Source organism: Trichechus manatus, unplaced genomic scaffold, assembly GCF_000243295.1.
Source record: "Trichechus manatus latirostris isolate Lorelei unplaced genomic scaffold, TriManLat1.0 scaffold00026, whole genome shotgun sequence".
NCBI classification, from domain to species: domain Eukaryota; kingdom Metazoa; phylum Chordata; class Mammalia; order Sirenia; family Trichechidae; genus Trichechus; species Trichechus manatus.
Genome location: NW_004443962.1, coordinates 9722614 through 9744927, shown reverse-complemented (window position 1 = coordinate 9744927; position 22314 = coordinate 9722614). Strand labels below are relative to the sequence as shown.

Below are 22314 nucleotides of genomic sequence, written 5' to 3'. Positions count from 1 at the left end.
GGTGTGCAGCGAGGTCCTGGGACGCTGTGAGAGCAGGTCGGGTCTCTGAGGTAACCTGGGGGAGAACCTATCTCTACGGCTGGAGAGAGGAGGAGGAGCGGGTGTAGGATGTGGTCTAACGGGACTCTGCACGGTGTTCTGATCCATAGGGCTAGGGTGGGGCTGAGAATTTGCATTTCTAACAGGTTCCTGGATGATGTTAATGTTTCTGGTCCAGAGACCACGTTTTGAGAACCACTGGTCTAACAAAGAAGGGAGGCAAGATGAAATGAGGTCATGCATGAGTGTTTTGTAAACTGAATGGCACCAGACGGATGTTTCTTGTTAGGAGAATTGCAAGAGTGTAATGTCCCAAACGAGTCCCTGGGTGATGGAACGGTTAATCTGCTTGACTACCAACCCAAAGGGTAGAGGTTTGAACCTACCCAGAAGCACCTCTGAAGAAAGGTCTGACAATCTACTTCCAGAAAATCAGCCATTGAAAATCGTGTGGAGCACAGTTCTACTCTGACACACACGCGGTTGCCGTGAGTTGAAATCGACTGGACGGCAACTGGTTAATATCTCAGAAGCCAAAGGAAGTGCTCACTTTACTGAAGCTTTCCCCTTTTCTCTTTTTGACTTCTGTCAGTACCTGGTCATATTTCATAACTTCTTCAACGTTGTAGAACGTTTTCTTCTCCTGGTCAGATGGCACAGTGCACATTAGAGCTTTAGAAATAAAAATCCTACTGAGATCCCACCCCCACAGAGATTCTGATGTAATGAGCTGGGGAGGGCCAGGGAATCAGTATTTTGTGAAAACGTCCCCAGGTGATTCTGATGAGCAGCCAGGGTTGGAAACCACTGGTCTATACTCTGGGTTCGTTTTTGTTATTAGAAGGGGCTGTCCACCCCCTCAGCTTCTGGGGCACTTCCTTTGTCCAGGCCTGTCTGTGTGCCCCTTACACCCTCTCTTGTCCATCTGTCCTTGTTGGTTAGTCTTCCTCCAGCTCTCTGAGAACCTATTTATTAAGGTCCTCACTTGCTACTGAGAATCCCGAGTTCCCTGCTTTATTTCCTCAGCCCCAGGCAGCTTCTGCCCTGTCAACACCTTCCTGAGGCCTTCAGGTAACAGATGGCTCCCGATGTTTCTGCCTTTCAGTGACACAGAGAGTAGAAAATTGTGCAAGAAGATGAAAGTTGACCTGAGCCTAAAGGACAAAAAGGTCGAATTATTCCATTACCAGTAAGTACATGTGGGTATTTCCAATTTCCAAGTAAGCGTTGAAAGCTTCCATTGGTATTCTCAGCAAACAGCGATTTTTAGTCAGATTAATTTTATTTCAGAATCTGTTTTTTTTTTTTTCTCTTGTTTTTACGATTATTTCTTAAGAAAAAAAACAACCCTGAACTCTGTTCGATAGCTGAACCTTATTAAGATGCTGCAGGAAACCAGAGGTATGTATCTTCACAGTCATTCTTAAAGTTAACGCCTTTTTCTCCTCGTTTGACAGGGATGGTGCGTTTCATACTGAATATAACCGAGCTGTGACATTTAAGGTAAATTTGCCTCCCTCGTTCGCAGCAGAGGTGGAGTCTGAATGGATGCCAGAAGTCTGGCAGGTTCCGTCCAAGAAAAGGAAGGGCACATTGCACAAATATCTCTACCGAATGACTTGAAGGGATGCTTATCTCTTGAGTGCATGTCAGCTGAATATCTGGAAAAAATTTAACTGTTAACACAACAGGGATGACCAGCCTTGTAGATAAGTGTGTGAATTTATCAGCACTTGTCCAAAGTGACAAGGGAGGTCAACACATCTCCTCTCTAAAGGCCTGGGTCTCCTGTTTTGCTGTGGCTTCAACTCCCTTCCTTCATCTCTGTGTAGTGTCCACAGTGGCTGCCCACAGGCCTGGAGGGAACTCTCTGCTCTCAGTACAGGGCACAGGACATGGGCAGGTTGACACCTTTGGGCGGGTGCAGCTTGTTCCAAATGGATGCAGAGGTTCCTGAGATGGTTCCTGCTACAAAGCCAATTTAGAAGTAGACAGCAAAGCATGAATGAACAGTGCACATGGAGATGTGTAACCTGCAGGTGCTGCGCTGTTGCCAGCTCCGCCTACGTCTGTGTTCTCTTTCTCAAACCAGAAGTCTTCTCCTTCTGGTCCCGGCAACATTGCCCTGCCTTGAATGGGCCATTATATTTCCTTTGGTCCCAACACATGCTACACTCACTGTCTCTAACTCTCTCGCTGCTTAGACTTGGTTGGACCCCGCATTCCTGACTTCTTTACATCCATATGTCTGTGCCCCTCTCCCTCTGTCTGCCTGTCTCCTTCTGTCTCTCGCCTCCCCACCTCTTCAGGTCATTTCCTGTTTATCCAATAACACTTGCTGTTTTTTAAGTTGTCACAGCTTTTACTTATACAGAGATTCAGCCTGATGACTCATCACTTCCACACCCACTTAGACACATAGAGAAAATTATACCAACTAGAGTTCCTCAGACCTTTTCATTCTGTGGTAAGACATTACCTGAGATACTTGGAGAAGACGCATGCTCCCCAGGAACAAGATTTAACTGGGTTCAATGAAGGAAGTGCTTATGCAATGATGGAAAGAGGGGACCTGGTTTCTTTTGATGTTGTTGCTACTTTTTTGGATGCTGTGTTCCATTTATACTTAGCCAGACCCTCTGAGGGCTCTGTCCTGGGATCCTGGAGCAGGGAGTAGCAACTGCTTAGAACTGTTGCAGGAAAGTAGCAATGAGCCCCTTCTCTTCCCAGGTGGTCTGAGCCCTCCACTAGTGCATGGCTGGGGGCTGAGCCCTGCCCTTTGTCTCGCTCTTTCCAAAGCCCAGATGTTTGGGATCTGCTTTCTCTCATCCTTCCTGTGATTTCTGTGTCTACAAGCTGGAGAAGCAGGCTGAGCATTGTACAGGGTCAGAGTCTTCTGTTTCAGTAGAGAGGGCTCATGGCGGAGAGGGGGCATCTCTGGTCTCAGCCCCCAAAGCCCTCAGGGCCACCAGGGACTGAGGCAGAGTCCTCAAGCTCTCCAGGGGAGGGGAAAGTGGCAGAGCGTGTCCCATGACTGCATGGGGGCTTCTCTCTTTTCAGCTGGACCAGCTGAGGTGAAAGCCTTCTTGGTCACTGATTTACTTCCTTTCAGGGTTTGCCCTGGGGCCCTGTCTCCAGAGAGACGGAGGAGCCCCGGCAGGCTGGGCACTTGATCTGGCTGTTGCTGCTGCATCCTGCACAGTTGGGCAGGACCTGATCATAAGGGCTGTGCCACGCCCCATGAAGAGTCCAGATAAATGAGGACTTCTCACATCTCCCCACCCCCACCAGAACGTTCACAAAGAGCGAGAATAGAAAGAGGAGAGTTGCTGTGTTAGCACTTTTTCTTGTGAGCAGTGTGTCCACCAAATCCTCATGTAAGTGGTGAGGACAACAGGTGCCCGGAAGTGTCAGTTCAGATGACCCTCAGATGATCTCCCGAGGCCCTGTAAGCTGTGTGTGTGCTGTCCCAGCTATGAAGACCCCCTGAAGATCAGGGGGCGGGCATCAGGCCGTTTCCCTGGGATTCAGAGCCCCCAGAACAGGACAGAAGGGGGTGGGTTCTCAGGCACTGCTGTCTGCAGACTTAGACAGGTGGAAAAGGTATTGTTTAATTAGACTGACCTGTGGGCTGAGTATAATGTTAGTTGAGCAATAATAAGCCCCATCTGAAAAGCAAAAGGTTATTAGCATGAATGTTTCAATTATTAAATTAGAAGAGGCCATTTCTTTTCCTATTTCCATCCATGTATCATTTTTTCTTGTCACAGAGGCAGGCTATAGTACAGCTCTTGGTGGTGTGGGAACAGGAACCCCTCCAGAGCAGTAATTGTCAACCTGCTGTGAGTTCCTGATCCCACTGAGAGTCTTTGGAAGGCCATGGGTCCTCTCCCTGGAAGTAGTGTGTGTGCACACGTTAAAGTCAGGGTTTTCATGTGCATCTGGGGTTTCACAGCCCTGGAAGTCTCTTGTGCACCCTAGATTGAGAACTCCCTGCTCCAGGTATTTCTGGGATGGCAGGTGAGTGGGCGCCTGCAAACATCTCTTTCACATGGCCCAGGTGAGTGGGTGTCTCTGCACCTGTGGGTGAGTATGGGCTTAGGGAAGGCCCTTTCAGCTCTAGATTGGCTTATTTTGCCATGACGAAGCTTTGACAAGCGACTGAGCAAAGGGTTATCTACCTTTTGCCGTGGCAGACACAGTCATTCTTCTCATGACAGGAAGTGTTTTGTAGCTCCATATGGACAGTCAGGGGGCATTACCTGAATGAAAACCCTTCTCCCACAGTAGCTCTTTCCAAGTGGGAGGTTCCAGAAACACGAAGAGTCTCGCTTAGGCCCACTCTGTGTGTGACCAGCGGGTGGGCTGAGTGAACATCCTAATTAAAAGGGTCACCTCAGACTTCCCTCTGCCAGTGCACACACACACACCCAGCTCCACCATCTGTCACTGGAGCATGACCAAAGTTGACAGAAGTAACAAAGTAACAGGATCTTGCTTGCCGTAATTGAGGGACACTGAGGGCTCCATCTGATGACCAGCAACTTCCCTTCCAAGGCTGGAGGGATGGAGGCTTGGCTGGTTTCTGATATCTGTTCCTGGTTCTCACAGGTTTTGAGCACCACTTCACAGAGGGCTTTCTGAGAGAAAAGGGAATGCCAAGTCTGTTCTGACCCCATGAAGTGCTTGGTGGGGGCAGTATCCCCTCTTTCTTACCCTGTTTGTGTTTTCCCCCAAAGGAGTGGAGATTTGAGTCAATTGTCCACCAAAACCTGTACTGCTGCAACCATTTTTGAATTATCTTCAACAAAATTTTACTTGCATGTGATATTAATGATATTGTTAGATAATTTTCACATTCTGTTGGATCACCTTTCTTTGGCATGGGCACAAATATGGATCTCTTCCAGTTGGTTGGCCAGGTAGCTGTCTTTCAAATTTCTTGGTATAGATGAGTGAGCACCTCCAGTGCTGCATCCGTTTGTTGAAACATCTCAGTTGGTATTCTGTCAATTCCTGGAGCCTTGTTTTTCGCCAACAACTTCAGTGAAGCTTGGACTTCTTCCTTCAGTACCATCGGTTCTTGATCATATGCTACCTCCTGAAACGGTTGAATGTCGAACAGTTGTATTTGGTACAGTGGCTTTGTGTATTCCTTCATTGATGCTTCTTGCGTCATATTTTAAAAAGACAGGAAAGAAAGAAAAGACCGTGTTTGACATTTCTCAAGCTGAAAGAACTGAAGAAAAAATTGAAGCTTCGAGTTTCAATATTGGAGGGTCTGTGGGCAAAATATTGAATGACATGTGTTCTTCCCTTTTGGTTTTAGAGTCTCTTCTGACATCTATTTTGGTCTTTTCTTTCTTTCCAGTCTTTTTAATGACCTTTTGTTTTCTTCATGTAAGATGTCCTTGATGTCATTCCACAGCTTGTCTAGTGTTCAGTCATTAGTGTTCAATGCATCAAATCTGTTCTTGAGATGGTCTCCAGATTCAGGTGGGTTATACTCAGGGTCGTATTTTGACTCTCGTGGACTTGTTTAAATTTTCTTCCGCTTCAGCTTGAACTTGCATATGAGCAATTGATGATCTATTCTGCAGTTGCCCTCTGGCCTTGTTCTCACTGGTGATATTGAGCTTCTCTATCATCTCTTTCCACAGATACAGTCAATTTGTTTCCTGTGTATTCCATCCCATGCAGTCCACGAGTATAGACTCCATTTATGTTGTTGAAAAAAGATATTTCCAATGAATAAGTCATTGGTTTTGCAAAATTCTGTCATGCGACCTCTGGCGTCATTTCTATCAAGAAGGCCATATTTTCCAACTACTGATCCTTCTTTGTTTCCAACTTTCGGATTCCAATCACCAGTAATTATCAGTGTATCTTGATTGCATGTTTGGTTAATTTCAGACTGAAGAAGTTGATAAAAGCCTTCAATTTCTTCGTCTTTGGCATTAGTGGTTGGTGCATAAATTTGAATCGTCTTATTAACTGGTCTTCCTTGTAGGTGTATGGATATTATCCTATCACTGATAGGGTTGTACTTCAGCATAGATCTTGAAATGTCCTTTTTGACAATGAATGTGACACCATTCCTCTTCAATTTGTTATCCCTGGCATAGTAGACCAAATGATTGTCTGATTCAAAATGGCCAATACCAGTCCTTTTCAGCTCACTAATGCCTACGACAGTGTTCCACTGCTATTCATAAGGTTTTCACTGGCCAGTGTTTTCAGAAGTATACTTCTAGGTCCTTCTTCATAGTCTTAGTCTGGAAGCGCCACTGAAACCTGTCCACCATGGGTGACCCTGCTGGTATTTGAAATACCGGTGGCATAGCTTCCAGCATCACAGCAACACACAAGCCACCACAGTACAACAAACTGACAGACTAATGGTGAAATACATATAGTATATATATATATAGAGAGAGAGAGATTTAAGGAATTGGCTTACCCAATTGAGTTGCAGGAAAGCCCAAAATCTGAAGAGCAGGTCATCAGGCTGGGAACACAAACAGGATTTCTGTTAGTCTTGAGGCAGAACTCCTTCTCTAGGAACATCAGTTTTTGCTCTTAAAGCCTTCAACTGATTGGTTGAGGCCCATACACATTATAGAGGGTAATCTTTACTTAAAGTCAAATGATTATAGATGTTAATCACATCTACAAAATACCCTTAGAGGCCTGGTGAAAGGTGTGTCCTCTGGACACACCCAGGATGGGTGGGCAGGCCTTACACGATAAATCCACTCTAATGTTCCAATCCCCTAAGCCTTTGGATACCTTTCTCTATAGTACAGGCAGACCCTGACTTACGATGAGGTTCCATTCTGAGACTCTGTCATAAGTCAGTTCTGATGTAAGTCGAATACCTAATTTTTTTTTTTAAATTTTCATTATTATTACCTTTTATTATCAGTATTTTTATAAATCTGAATGGACTTACATGTAAACTTACGTATGTATTTTAATGCATACCTACATAAAAAATACATAAATCATAAAAATTTACTCTGACGATGAAGAAGAGTTGAACGACGTTGGCATTTTGTCAGTTGCAGTAATAACTCCACTTGTGGAAGGTTCGGGATCATCTGGATTATCCTTGGGAATGGGAATGGTGTTTCTAGTCAGAAAATTAGCGCAAGTTGTCTGTATGGTCCTTTTCTTTTTCTCAATATATTTCACGGTAACATCTCCCTGCTTCCCGAATCAGCCTATCGACTTTAGCAAAGCAGTGAGCATTGTGATCCATGTTTTCAAGCACTTGAAGCCCCTGATTCAGTTTAGAAAAAACTCCAGCTAATCCTTTAGTGTAAAATTTTTTGGCAATTTCTCTCCTTTTTCACCATTCTTTCTTTCTTCTTCAGCATTTCTTTCCTCTTCAAAATCCATTAAGTCCTGATCTGCCAGTTCCCCTTCTTTGTGATCTGTGAGCTGTTCTACATCGCAATACAAAGTTCTAAATTCAGCGTTCTTGCCATATGTGTGATTTTTCCACCGTTCTCTCCCGTCATATTATCCTGATCAAATGCTTAGAACTTTCTATCTGTTACGACTCCCGATACCAAAACCGACTTCATTGTAGACCAGGCCATAGCCTGCTATACAGCAGTGTTTTGAACGGTAAATCATAAAATTGAACATGTGCGAGTGAACATCTGAGAATGATAACATCAGCAGATTACGTGCTGCAACATTGTATGTAATACATATTACTAACGGTAAGATATGCAAAAAAAAGAAAAAGAAAAAAAGATGGTCGTAAGTGCAGTTCATTGGACCTTGAATATATCGTAAGTTGAAGACTACTTGTATACCAAGGCAGTGCTGGCATTTCAACATCATTTACTGTAGGCTGCCTCTTGGCTCATGTTTCAGCCAGCCAACCAACCAACCAGAGCCTTTCTAGCCCCGTGAGCTATTACACTGAATGGAGAATCTCTGCTTAAGGCTGGTTAAGCCCTTTATCCCTAAAGTCTATGTCAGTTGTTTATCCCCAGCAGTCTTGGAGGCAGGCCTTCGACAAAGAGAAGTACAGCAACAAGCAGGCACTGTAGACACCCACCCTGCCCTGGGTGCTTCCAGGCCTGAGCCCCACTGATTCAAACAGGCAGAGGAGAATCAGAATTTACTGCACTCCAGCAACTCATGTCATGAAATAATGTGAAGGGTACAAGTAGGTGTGATTATCTGCTTATGGGATTGACGGAGTTTTAGTGGCTGTGTGGATGTGGAAGTTTCTAGGTTGGACAAGACTAGAGACCTTCATTTGACTTGATCACAGAGGCTTCCTGGAGGAGTTAAGATTTAGTAGAAGCAGAAGTGTGTCTCTGGTTTGAAGACGCCAACTCATTGTCTCAAATATCCTCTTTTTGTCCATGAAGAGGCGTATAGGTGTGAATCAGCTGACCAGAGTGAATGAGTGTCATATGCTTGAAAAAGTCTGGCTGGGTGGTAGGGTTGTCTTTAGGGTACTACTCTGTCACATGGGACCTTTATGACTTGAAAATCAACTCCATGGCACCTGACAACAACAACAGTGATATTAGTGAGCAGTGGAAACAGCCCCCCTACCCCCAGCATATGCCACTTGCTGCCCCTTACTGGGCACTTAGTGGAGCTGGGCCCAGGGCACTTGGGTCTCCAGGCAGGGGAACAGGGCAGGTTCCTGATTCTCCCCCCTCCCTCTTTTTCCAGCTAAAATGTGTTTTGTCTTCTCTCTTCTTTTCCCCAGTCCATGGTGGCCTTTCTGAAGGACCCAAAAGGGCCCCCGCTGTGGGAGGAAGACCCTGGAGCCAAAGATGTTGTCCACATTGACAGTGAGAAGGTAACGTATGCCACACACACTCTGGATTCAGATGGATGCTAGAAGCTTGCTCTGTACCAGGGCCTCCTAAGGAGAGGAACCCAAGGAACTGAGGAATGGGGCTGTTCCCGGGCCACTGGTGTGTTCCCCCAGTGCTCTCCTGTTTCACTCTTCTTCCCGGCTCCAGGACACAGCTAACAGGGGCCCACAGGCTGACCGCCTGAGGAAGCTTCTCCTTTCTTCACCTTCTTGTTTTAATGTATTTTGGCATATATAGGTTTTCCTTACAAGAATATAAACATCCTCTTTTTTATGTAACGCAGATATTGTTGAGATTGGCTTTACCGTTGTGTGTGTATGTGGGTGTGTGTGTGTAAAGTGACGCAATAATCTGAGACATTTGGATTAGACTTCTAGAGACTTGGGTCAGGCCTCTACAACTCTGAGTCAGGGTGTAACTTTGAACAAATTATTTAGCCTCTTAAACTTCAGTCTCCAGATTTGGCAACGGGTGGAAGGGTAGTTCTGGTTTATAGTCTTCAGAAGTTCTTCCTGTTTTTATCAAAAGGCCCTGGCCCCCCTCCTTCCACGGCCTGCCCTCACCTGGCCTGTACGTGCATCTGTATCCACTCGAACCTGTGTCTGTATTGGGCTCCTGCACGTGCCGTGTTTCCTTTGTTGTGCCTTCAGGACCTTCTCTGACATTTCACACGGTCTGTGAGGCAAGTGGCTCATTTTTGTGGATGGAAGGGAGATGCTCGTTCTTATCCTGATGAAATAAAACATAGCTTTTATCTTCCTCCACTTCCTCCCCCTTTTCATGTAAAATTATCTCTTAATGCTTGTTAGAGCAAAAGAGAATGATGCCGTTTATACTTTCTGGAGGAGGGATCATGTGCGATCATACTCGCCCGACCTAGTGGGTCTGAGGTGACTGGAATTTAAAGGCTGGGTATCAGCCCTTCTCTGGGATAGAAAGCACCAGTATCATGAGTTAGAAGATAAAGTCTTTTGAAAAAGCATGGTGGGGGCAGCGAAAGAGGGCTGCGCATCAGGAGGTGATGGTACTGCTGGTGCTGTTCTTCCTGGGTAGATTCAATGATAGGAAGTGTTTTTGGCCTCTCTGGAGAGTGATTGCCTGCCTCGCACCCTCCTCCAAATATCCACGTCCCGAAATTCCTAAGATCGTTCTGTAACTGTAGGATGTTTAAGCAAAAATATTTTTCACACCTGTGGATAATCCTCTTGTTGTTAACACTTCATGATATTTTCTGTCACGTAGAAGTATAAAGGTACAGCCTGCTTTTCTGCGTATAGAATCCCCTCATAAAATAAAAGTTCCAAGTTTGAATTGCTGATTCATGTTCGTAAGCTTAGAATTCCTTACTTATTGAAGGTAATTAACTGTTTTTGAAGACAGTATTTGTTACCATGCAGAGTATGATACCAAATTGCTACAGGCTCAGAAAAACCCTTTCTTCTCAGGTCTTCTACCAGGTTTTATGTCCAGGGATCCCAAAAAATCATCTGAGAAGTATTCGCATCCTCCACCCCTAGTCAGGGCCAAAGATCTTGGGATTCTATTGTAAAATGAGTGCCTTATCCCCCTAGTTCTGTAAACAGGAGTAAACTTTTTCAGAGGTAATTATAAACTGTTTTAAATTCTCAGGGAATATTTGTGATCTGTTTTTTATTTAACTGAAAAATCTGAAGTAATACGTATTCATAATTGAAAAATTAGAAAATACAGCTCAAGCATGAAGTAAAAAATAAATAACACACCATACCATCTCCCATTGAGAGATACCCACTGCTGATTTTGGGTTTTTTTGTAGCCTTCCAGGCTTTCAGCGTGATGCACACATAAATATTTGCATTCACAAAAATGTCATTACATTTTATCTGCTGTTTTGTAACCTGCTTTTTCCTCCACTTAATGAATCAGGGGCATCTTAGCATGACATAAAGTATTCTCCTACCTCGGTTGTGATGGTGCTTTAGGGTTCCACTGTGTGAGGTGTACCATCATTCATTCTACTCAATGCCCGTTGCTGCCAGAACACTGCATTTTGAAATTCTCTCTCATTTTCCTTATTTTTCAAACAAGAAAAACCTCTCATTTTCTTCTGAGGAAATTGGTTAGAGGAGCTTATTTTAATCAAAACATGCTCTGTCCTGGTGCTTTACAGCAGTCCTTGATGGATTTGTCTTTCTCGTACATCACTGACTCTTGGTCAAAGAAGCCTCCTACCCCAGCTATGCACAGCAGTCTTTACATTAGCACTGTGGTGTCCTTTTAAATTTATGTTGTTTACTTAATGACTAATTGCCGAATAATGTGCCAGGTGCTGTTCTAAGCTTTCTATGCATACATGTAGCTTGGCACCTCCTCAGGGCAGGGATTGCCTCATCCTTGTGCGTAGTGGGTTCCCAGTGACGTTGACGATGGTAGGGCTGGAGGCAGGTGGGAGAGGTAGCAGGCTTGGGTTAACACCGCCTTACTGCGTGCGCCATGAACAGATCCTCTGGAACCCAGTTCCCATCTAGCCAAGTCGGCACACGTGAACACAGCCACCATCGCTGCAACAAAACTGTCCCATAGACCTCAGGAAGAAGGGGCGGCCTGTTCAACAGCCTCGTACAACAAAAATAACTGTTCGGGGGTAAAGTAAAACGGGTCATCTGGTCCCGACTACTTCATCCTAGCAAATGGCCTTGGGAAAGCCATTTGTGCCCTCTGGGCCTCAGTTTCCCCATCTGTGATAGGTGAGGACGGTTTAGAATAGTCTGAGTTTCTTTCATCTCCTGACATGCACTGCATCTCCCAATCCCCAAACCAGAAGTGTATGGTTGCTTTTTTTTTTTTTTTTTTTAATTTTTGTGTGGTCAAAATATAGATAACAAAACATTTTCCAGTTCAACAATTTTTACATGTACAATTCAGTGACATTGATTACGTTCATCATGTTGTACAACCACCACCTTTTCCAAACCATTAACAGAAACTCAGCACCCTCTAAGCAGTGACTCCTTCCCCCTCCCTCGCACCACTGGTAACCACTGGTAAACCCTGGTCTCTCTACCTTTGCCTATTTCATATAAGTGGGATTGTAGAGTATCTGTCGTTTTGTGACTGACTTATTTCACTCAGCATAACGTTTTCCAGGTTCATCCATATGGTAGCTGGTATCAGGACTTCATTTTTCTCTATGGCTGGGTGGTATTCCCCAGTATGCACCGCGTTCTGTTTATCCATTCCTCCGTTGACGGGCATCTAGGCCGTTGTGACTAGCGCTGCAGGCGCGCTGGCATGCAGGTTACCGTGTATGATGTCCGAAGTGCTCAGCCTGCTCCTCCCAGCGCTGTGGGTCCCTGCGGGGTGGAGTCATCGCATTACTGTGTTGCCTGTGACCTGTCTGCGTTCTCTTTTTGCCTCAGGATTTCAGACGGCTCCTGAAGAAGGAGGAGAAGCCTCTCCTGATGATGTTTTATGCCCCCTGTGAGTGAACTTCATCCTTTGGGCCAGAGCTGATGGTTCTGTCTGAGGGCAGCGGGGGTTTCTGAGAGGGCACTGGGAACTGGCTGTGTTTCTCACAGAATCATGTCTGCCCCCCCATCTGTCTGTCTGTGCACCTCTTTTTCTTGGTCTTTGCCTTTTCATGTGACTCCTCCCCTCCTGCAGCCGTATCCGTTTTCCTCTCCGCTGGAGTGGGCATCCTTCTGCCCTCCTTCACCTCCACCCAGCAGCACGGGCCTCCTGCCAGCTACCTCTGCTTCCCTGTCCCTCGGCCTCCTGCGGGCCTGAACACCATCAGGGATAGCAGCGCGTCCAGCTCTGGGCTCCTGCGTCCCTCTGCTGGTGGCACCCCAGAGGAATGAGGGATCAGGATCAGGGAGAAATTGGGCCCGGGCTTTGGGCTCAGTCTCTGTATGAGGCACGAGGCCACAGGAACAGCAAAAGAAGCATTTAGATGATAACAGAAGACGTGGGTTCTAATCCACCCTGCCACCAATGAGCTCAGCGACCTTGGCCGGTCTCTCACCTCCCTGCCTCAGTTTCCCTATCTGTAAAACAAGGGGCTGGATCACTGCATTTCACAGTATTAAAAATATTTTATATTGCAATCCAGTACTATAAACCTGTTGCTGACAAGTCAATTCCGATTTCATATCAGTGAGAAGCACATGGGGTCATGTGCTTCAGAATAGAACTGTGTTCCGTAGGGTTTTTTTGGCTGTAATCTTATGGCAGCAGATCACCAGGCCTTTCTTCCATGGTGCTGCTGGGTTGATCTGAACTGCCAGTCTTTCAGTTATAGTCCAGAGCAAACCATCTGTGCCACCCGGGGATCTAGCCAGTATTGTAAGTATACATAAATTGTATTATATGTAAATAAACTGAAACAAAAGTTTCACAAAACCGTACTCACCCTTACCGCTTGCCATGCACTCTGACACTTTTTTTTTTTTAATTTTATTGTGCTTTAGGTGAAAGCTTACAGCACAAATTAGTTTCTTATTCAAAAATTTATATACAAATTGATTTGTGACATCGGTTGCAAATCCCCACAACGTGACAGCGTTTTCCTCCTGTCCGTCTTGGGTTCTCTGCGTCTGTCCAGTTTTCCTGTCCCTTCCTGCCTTCTCGTCCTGCTTCTGGACGGGAGTTGTCCATTTGGTCTAGTATATCTGATTGAACTAAGAAGCACGTTACTCACGTGTGTTACTGCTTGTTTTATAGGGGCCTGTCTAATCTTTGGCTGAAAGGTGGACTTCAGAAGTGGCTTCAGTTCTAAGCTAGCAGGGTGTCCGGGGGCCATGGTCTCAGGGTTTCCTCCAGACTCTGTCAGACCAGTAAGTCTGGCCTGTTTTTGTGAATTTCAGTTTTGTTCTGCATTTTTCTCCCACTCTGTCCGGGACCCTCTAAGTGATCCCTGTCAGAGCGGTGGGTAGTACCATCTAGTTCTTCTGGGCTGAGGCTGGTGGAGGCTGTGATTCATGTGGTCAGTTAGTCCTTTGGCTAATATTTTCCTTGTGTCTTTGGTTTTCTTCATTTTCTTTTGCTCCAGATGGGGTGGGACCAATAGGTGTATCTTACATGGCCACTTTCAAGCTTTAAAGACTCCAGATGCCACCCACCAAAGTAGGATATAGAACATTTTCTTCATGAACTATATTATGCCAGTTGACCTAAATGTCCCCTGAGACTATTGTCCTGACCCCTCAGCCCCAGCAACTTGGTCCCTCAAGATGTTTGGATGTGTCTAGGAAGCTTCTGTGACTTTGCCTTGGTCAAGGTGTGCTGACTTCCTCTGTATTATGTGTTCTGATGCTTTCTTTACCACGTGTAGTGCACGCTGATCTTTTCTATTCTGTTTTATATAAAAATTATTACTTATTCCTACTACTTCATAGCCCTCTAATACAGGGGTCAACAAACTATGGCCCGTGGGCTGGCTACCTCTCTGTAAATAAATCTTAATTGGAACATGGCCATACCTGTTTGTTTAGGTATTGTCTGTGACTGCTTTTGCATGACAGCAGCAGAGCTGAGGAGTTCCAGCTGAGACCTTCCCACAAAACCTCAAATATTTACTGTCTGACCTACCCCTGCAGTCTGATGGGTCCTGGCCCACGGGTAGAAAAACCCTGGATTAGATCCCTTTGAGCTGGGATTCTGTGACCTGCATATTCCCTCAGGAAGCCAGTGTGTTACCTAAATGCTGGGAAAGGGGCTGTGGGGTGGGGTGAGTGTGCCCGGCCACGTGCAAGGCACCAGTGGGTATCACAGGCTGTGCCACCAATATTCTGCCTCCTCTTTGAAGCTGCTCTCAATTCCTCCTGCCTGAGAAGCTCTTTAAGCAAAGACCCCTCCCATCTCTACCCTGGTGACCATGCACCACTGGCCGGATTCCTCTCCGAGGGTTCTAGGGGTTTAGCCTGACTTGGGCCTATGGCTTGTTCACCATCACAGCCTCTCCTCAGTCCGGCTCTGACTGCCGATGTCCCCAGGCCCTGGCCTCCTCCCCTGACACTTCACTGGCCCCAGGGGTGTGCCTGCCTGTGGGAGGAGGCCTTGGTGTCCCACTTCCTGTTAGATCCAGCTCTGCCCCATTAGAGTCTGGGGCATTCTCTTTATTAACATCCATTAATTGATTTCACCCCTTTTTGTTTCTCCTCAGAGGGATCTTATTGACTGCCCCAGTCAGGAATTGCTTCAGGAATTATCCGGCCTACATAGCCCCTGGAGGGCTGTGGCCTTCTTTTGTTTATCTCTGAATCCTCTGTACATAGTTTGCACTCAATACAATTGTGTAAAAATGGCGTCACTTCGGCATCCGACCTCCTCTAACTTCTTGAGGGAGAAGGAGAATCAAGATCAGCAGCCCAAGGCTGATTCCTATGAGGCGCAGTTCAAACATGCTTCCACCCGCCAACCTTTGTACCAATTCTGACAGCAATCCTCCCTCCCAGGGCACCCTCTACTTCTCTGCTGGGTTCGATAATTTGTTGCAATGATGACACAGAACTCAACACTCGCAATTATGAGGTTTGTTAGGGAAGTAACAGCTTACAGTTCAAGTTCAGGAATGCTCAGGATTCTTCGATCAGGACAGCTTCTCAGCGGTGCTCACAGGCATGCCTCTCTCTGGACCATTGGCCTCTGCCCTGTTCAGGCAAGTGTTAGAAAGCTCTTTTAGCTCCACAGATAAGTACCCAGAGGCACCCCACTCTGCCAGGAAGCCTCTTGCCTGAAGGCACTCAGCTCTCTCGCTCCATGAGTCCACGCACCCACTGTGACCACCTTGCTCTGTGGGCAAGCCCACCGTGCTGTCGCCTGCCAGTTTCCTGGGTCGGCTGCCTCTGCTGCCGCCGTTTCTCTTCTGCTGTCTCACCATTTCTCGCCGTGTCCAGTGTTACAGCTCCGTCTGTCTCCTGGTCTAGGAGGTCTCAGCACAGGGATCCTGGGCCGAATGGACACGCTGCACTCCTAGCTCTTCTTTCTTGGTGGTAATAGGTCCCTCTCTGCTCTGGGATTGACTACTCTTTTAAGCCTAGCGGGATGGCAAAACTGACGGATCCCTTTGTTAGCATTCCATACACCTTATTTGCATGGTCTTAACCCCACAAGAGTGCCATGCACCTTATTTACGTTATTACCAAGCTATCCAATCCCCTTGGTGGGCCACAAATACCTTATTTACATAGTCCCACCCAGTCATTTGGTGGGAGTTACAAGACTATGGCTAGAAGGACCATATTAAGTAGTTCACTGCACCGCAATTTGTTAAACGAAACTGTAAAACAAAATGTACAACAGGAGACAGTACATATCACAAGGCAGGATCATGCTGTATAAACAGAACGTTGCGTATAATGACACTGGTTAATCATTTTAAACGGTGGCTCCCTAGCAGTTTCCACCTGAATGTAGGTGCCATCCCCCCACCCCTCCCTCAGGTTACCTGACAGGACAACCCCTTCCTGCCCCCCACCCCGCTCAGCACAGCAGACGAAGATGTGAGCTTAGTTATTACCTTTATAGAGTAGAAAGCTGGGATGTGGCAAGGTAGGTTTCTTTATATGTCAGAGCATATTAGTCATGGGGGAGTTGAAAACTCGGGGAGTTCCAATTTGCAGTTGAGAGGTTGGATTGGGTGGCCTACTGGGTCCTAGATAAACCCAGGACTCTTGTTTTCCTAATGAGACAAACTAATGCTTTTATTTTGCTCTTGTGATCAAGCCTTCACGGCATCACAATTCAGCTTACTCCTGGGCGAAACAAAACTGGGAAGTCCGTTAAGACACTTTGATGCTTTGATCACGTTTGGGCCGAATGAACCCAAAGACAGTGGGGCCTTTAGCTGTGACAGGGAATCTGAGTCCCCAGGACCTACTGTTTATTCAGTTAATGTTGAGTGAATTAATGAGAAAGTCAAAGGGCTGACTGCTCTGACTTTGGGGGTTCGAGGGTGATAATTAGTCTTACTTTTTTTCCTGCCTCCCACCTAAATCCCGTGAAAGATAAACTCAGCCAGCGATCGCTGTGTCAGCTCTCTTTTGAGGAAAGTTAAATTGGATACTGTCACTTGACTTGTGCTTCCTATTATTCCTCTGTCACCTCTCCCCCCTCCCTAACTTTTCCACTCAGCACTGCTGGCCCCCGCTCACAGGGACAGGGCTGACGTACCACTTTGTGTGTGTGTGTGTGTTGTGGGGGGAGTGTTGCTGCAGGCTGCAGACAGGCAGAGCTGGAAGAGGTCATACCTGTGGGGACTGGTGACAAGTTATGGGCTTGGTGGATGAATGTGGCCCTGTGGGTGTCACACTGCCATCATCTCACGGAGTCACTCCTACTTGGAAGGAGTGGGTGAGGAGTGGATCAAGAGGCTTCACGTGTCCCCTTGCTTTCCCTGCTGGGAAGCACTCCCGCAGACCTGGAGGCAAACTCCCAGGCCCTGTGTTGAACTCAGCCCTCTGCGCAACAGGCTCTGCTGGGCTCTGCCTGCCTCCCAGGTGCTGCCGCTGCCCCTCAGCCTGCAGGGCAGATACAGCGTCCACTTCACAGGCCAGGAAGCTGGGACTCAGACAGCTTAAGTCACCTGCCAGGGTCCCATGGCCAGCGTGGTCGAGGGAGACACAGCCCCGTCTCCTTCCCAGAGCCCAACCCCATCCTCCTGCCGGGCAGTCTCCTGATTTCTCTACAGCACAGTGTCCACCTGGCACTTCCACGCTGGAGAATGGGCATCCAGTGGAGCCTGGTGTTACTGTCCTGTTTCCACGCTCTCCTGAAATCCCCACGATGCAAGCAGTGTTCCTGACACACTCATAGTTGTTCCTTCACACCACTGTGGTGGTCACGCCGTGATGGCAGGTGGTGAAGAGAGGCGCATCCTGATGGTGAGGCAGACACTGTGGGATTGGGCTGCTGGCTGGCCTTGTAATGACTCCTTCTGCCTTCCCGTCCTGGCTCTAAGCCTGAGCTGATGACATGAACTTAAGCCCAGGCATAACACACTGGGGTGCGTGTGTGTCTATCTGTGTCCATCCATCTACCAGGCAGGAATATTGGGGAGGGGGACCCTGCGGACATTTTTGGAGTTTCTTGTCAAAATATCCTGCATCTGCATATGGTCCGTTAGACTTGAACTGGGAGGCTCAGGGGGTCTGGGAGGAATATCCACCTCCTCCTGGTGCTCCAGGGTCTGAGTCTGCACCAGTGGGGAGAGCACTTCTCTGTTCCGTATTATCAGCTCCCTGCCTGCTAAGGCACTAGCTAAACACGGATCAGAATTTGTCAGCGGCAGCCACGTGGTTACATTGAGATGAGAACCAGCAGCCTGACACATGGTCACAGGCAGCTTCGGATTCTGCAGCCTCCAGATGTATCTCAAACCTGTTTTGCTGCAGAATGGCTGTGGGACAAGCTAACAGCCTGGCATATTAAAATCCCTGTGTCTGAAGAAGTTGGTTCCCGTAGCCTGTTCTGGTTGAGGGAAGGGGTAGGTGTAAAGCAAAGCCACACTGAAGTAATAGTGGATGTTCGAGGCCTGGCTCTCTTCGTTCCGAGTCCCCCAGGGCTGCAGGGCATAGTACCCAAGTGAGGAGGGTGACCGTGGCGGACCTCAGAACCCCAGAGAGGGCTGAGCCGAAGCCATCACAGGATCCTTGAAGGGCAGAGCTGGGAGGGGCCTGCGGTTGTCCAGCCCAGCCCAGCCCCCTCATTTGCTAGAAGAAGAAACTGAGCCCAGAAAGAGAAGGTGACTTGTCAAGGCCATCCAGCAAGTCAAGTGAAGATTAGAACTCTGATGTCCTGACTGGTCCTGTCCATGGGAGCAGAGCCTGCACCTTCCCCCGGTGGCCTGCCTCTGTTCTCTGTCCAGTTGCTGTCGCGTTGACGCTGACTCATGCGATCCCTGTGTGTCAGAGTAGAACTACGCTCCTTAGGGTTTTCAGTGTCTGGTTTTTCAGAAGTAGATCACCAGGCCTTTCTTCCATGGCACCTCTGGGTGGACTTAAACCAAAGAAGAGGCAGAAAAATACCAAAATTCGTTGAATTTGTGGTCAAACTTTTTTATTCTTAATGGCATTTGATTTGGGTTAATTTGTGACCCCTGACTGGGCAGTGAGGGGGCTTTTAGCTGTGTTCTCAGTGCATGTTGTGAAGAGGGTTGCGTTTCTGACACCTGTTCTGGCCCCCGGAATTCCTGGTGAGCTCATTATCAGCAAGCACTAAGTTCTTCAGTGCTTGTTCTTCTCTAGTTGTTCCCTGCACGTTACTTGGTCAAACATTTGCTGAGTGACAGCTGGGCTTTGTGTCCTGTCTTGTGCCATCCAGACGGTAAGCTCTTCAAGGGCGGGGTCTCTGCCTTTTATTCTTTTTTTTCTTCACTGTTGTAAGAATATATATAACACAGCATTTGCCAATTTAACGTTTTTCACGTGTACAATTTAGTGACACCCATTACATTAGTCATATTGTGCAGCTATCACCAATTTCTGTTGCCAAATTTCCAATACCATAAATAGAAACTCAGTACTTCCTAAACCATAATTCCCCCAACCCCTCCGTCCTATCCCTGGTAACCACTAACAAACTTTGGTCTCTATACGTTTGCCTAGTCTCCGTATTTCATGTGAGAGAGGCCATACAACTTATGTCCTTTTGTGATTGATGTATTTCATTCAGCATGATGTTTCCGAGGTTCATCCACGTTGTAGCATGTATCAGGATTTCTTCTCTCTTTATGGCTGAGTAATATTCCATTGTAAGTGTGTACCACATTTTGTTTATCTGTGAAAATGGCATGGTTGGCAGCATCAGACCTCCTCACCTAACTTCACAGGAGAGAGGAGAGGTAATCAAGATCAATTATCAGCATCAACCCAAAGCTGATCCCCATGAGGTGGAGGTCAAACATACCTCTGCCCTCCAACCTTTTTACCAATTCTGACACTAGCCATCCCTCCCACAGCAGTCTCTACTTCTCTTCTGGGTTCAATAATTTGTTGCAGTGGCCACACAGAACTCACAGACCATACTCACAATTATGAGGTTTATTAGGGAAGTAGCAGGCTACAACTCGAGATCAGGATCAGGAAGCATGTTGGCAAAGTGTCCCTTCTTCAGTGCAGGACAGCTCTCAGCTCCTCAGCCATGCACGGCTCCTCTTGGGCCCCTGAAGACAGGCTCCTCTGGGCCCCCTCAGGACAGGCCTCCTCTCTCAGTCCTTGGCCCTTGGCCCCTCTTGGGCAAGTGTTACAAAGCTCTTTAGCTCTGCCAATAAGTGCCCAGAGGCATTCTACTCTGCCAGGAAGCCTCCTACCTGAAGGCTATCAGCTCTCTCACTCAGTGGGTTGGCACACCCACTGCAGCCGCCTTGCATCATGGGCTGGGAAGCCCACTGCGCCATCTCCTGCTGGTCTCTTGGTTCTGCTGCCGCTGTTTCTCTGCCACTGCTTCTCACCATGTTGCACCATCTCTAGTGTTACAGCTTTCTGTCTCCTGGGTCTAGGAAGTTCTCAGCGCAGGGACCCTGTGTCCGAAGGACACGTTCCACTCCTGGCTCTTCTCTCTTGGTTGGTGGTAGTGAGGTTCCCCCTGCTCTGGGTGGCTCATTTTAAGCCTAGCAGGATGGCAAAACTGACCCATCCCTTCCCTGGGGCTCCATACACCTTATTTGCTGGTTCTACCCAGTCATTGTATGGGAGTTACAAGACCCTGCATGACTAAAAGGGCCATATTAAGTAATTCACTGCTCCGCATTATCCATTCATCTACTGATGGGCATTTAGGTTATTTGAACATTGGTGTACAAGTATCTGTCTGAGTCCCTGCTTTCAAGTCTCTTAGGCATATACCTAGCAGTTACATTGCTGGGTCATATGGTAACTTTATGTTTAACTTTTCGAGGAACCACCGAACTGTTTTCCACAGTGGTTGCACCGTTTTACATTCCCACCAGCAATGGATAAGGATTCCAATTTCTCCACATACTTGCCAACATCTGTTGTTTTCCGTTTTTTTGATCTTAGCCATCCTAGTGGGGGTACCTCCTATTGCTTTTTTGTTCACAGGCTGTGGGACTGCCCTGAGCTTCTCAAGGCTGGATGAATGTTGGTGGGTGAGAGCACAGTTTGAAGGGAAGGAAGGCGGGGAGCAGGGGCCCAGCCATCACTGGTAACTGTGTCTGGTTTTTCTCCTGCTTATGTGACTAGGGTGCAGCATGTGCAAGAGGATAATGCCGCATTTCCAGAAGGCTGCCACTGAGCTCCGAGGCCACTCCGTGAGTGAGGCGCTGTGTGCCGGGCAGGCCTGGTGCCTTCTGACTTCTCTCTCACTCACCTGGGGAGGTGGCGGGAGGAAGAAGAGGACATGTTTTGAAATAGTGATGAGGACATACGCTACTGCTGCTGCACCTGTATCCAGGGCCATTTCTGAAATGAAGCCTTGTGTGCGGTTGAGAGACCCGTTCTCTGTGAAAGCTGAGAACTCCACAGAGTTGCTGGGACCAGGAGTTTGACCCATGTCGAAGGCCATGATGACATGGTCAGGAAACCAGCAAGAAACAGGGTGTTCCGGGAGGCCAGGGGCCAAGAGCAGAACATCAGGAGTCTGGAATTATTGGGGTTTGTCTTAGTCATCTAGTCCTACTCTAACAGAAATACCACAAATGGACGGTTTTTAACAAAGAGAAGTTTATTTCCTTACGGTAAAGCAGGCTGAAAGTCCAAATTCAGGGCATCAGCTCCAGGGGAAGGCTTTCTCTCTCTCTGTCGGCCTTTTCATCAATGTTCCCCTGGACTAGGAGCTTCTCTGTGCAGGGACCCCAGGTCCAAAGGACGTGCTCTGCTCCTGGCACTGCTTCTCTGTGGTATGAGGTACCCCATTCTCTGCTTGCTTCCCTTTCCTTTTATCTCTTGAGAGATAAAAGGTGGTGCAGGCACACCCCAGGGAAACTCCCTTTACATTGGATCAGGGATGTGACCTGGGTAAAGGTGGTATTACAATCCCACCCTAATCCTCTTTAACATAAAATTACAATCACAAAATGGAGGACAGCCACACAATTCTGGGAATTGTGGCCCAGCCAAATTGAAATACACATTTTTTGGGGGACATAATTCAAACCATGACATTTTTCCCAAGTGGGCTGAGGCAGATGCTGGGGAACCCAATGGCAAAGAAAGGGGCATGGTGACATCAGTGTTGGGCCAGAAGCACAAAGCAGGCTCACGAGGCAGTTTCCTGCCAGGCTTCCTCAGATTCTGTGGTTCCTTTGAGGCAGGAAAAATGGACACCACAGCAGAGAGAGGCAAGTGCCGACAGGGAGCTGGAGACCTGCGTATGCAGGCATTCTCTGAAGGAAGCGTGTGGAGAGATGGGAGTTGAGCCAAGAGGAGACGAGTATGTCTTAGGGGTGCCTGCCTTTAGGGCACAGGAGGAGGATGAGGAGCCA

The 22314-nt window shown here is 47.3% G+C and overlaps 1 protein-coding gene across 3 annotated transcripts in view; it reads left to right on the top strand.

Annotated features, from left to right (window-relative positions):
• PDIA5 (protein disulfide isomerase family A member 5) overlaps window positions 1-22314 on the top strand; it is a 124350-nt gene that overhangs the window by 45292 nt on the left and 56744 nt on the right. For all 3 annotated transcript variants that reach the window (XM_004373622.2, XM_023728800.1, XM_023728799.1), the window contains exons 4-8: window positions 1145-1228; window positions 1497-1542; window positions 8783-8875; window positions 12293-12353; window positions 21074-21141. In XM_004373622.2, the coding sequence (XP_004373679.2) occupies window positions 1145-1228; window positions 1497-1542; window positions 8783-8875; window positions 12293-12353; window positions 21074-21141 (352 nt within the window). The remainder of the gene's footprint in view (window positions 1-1144; window positions 1229-1496; window positions 1543-8782; window positions 8876-12292; window positions 12354-21073; window positions 21142-22314) is intronic.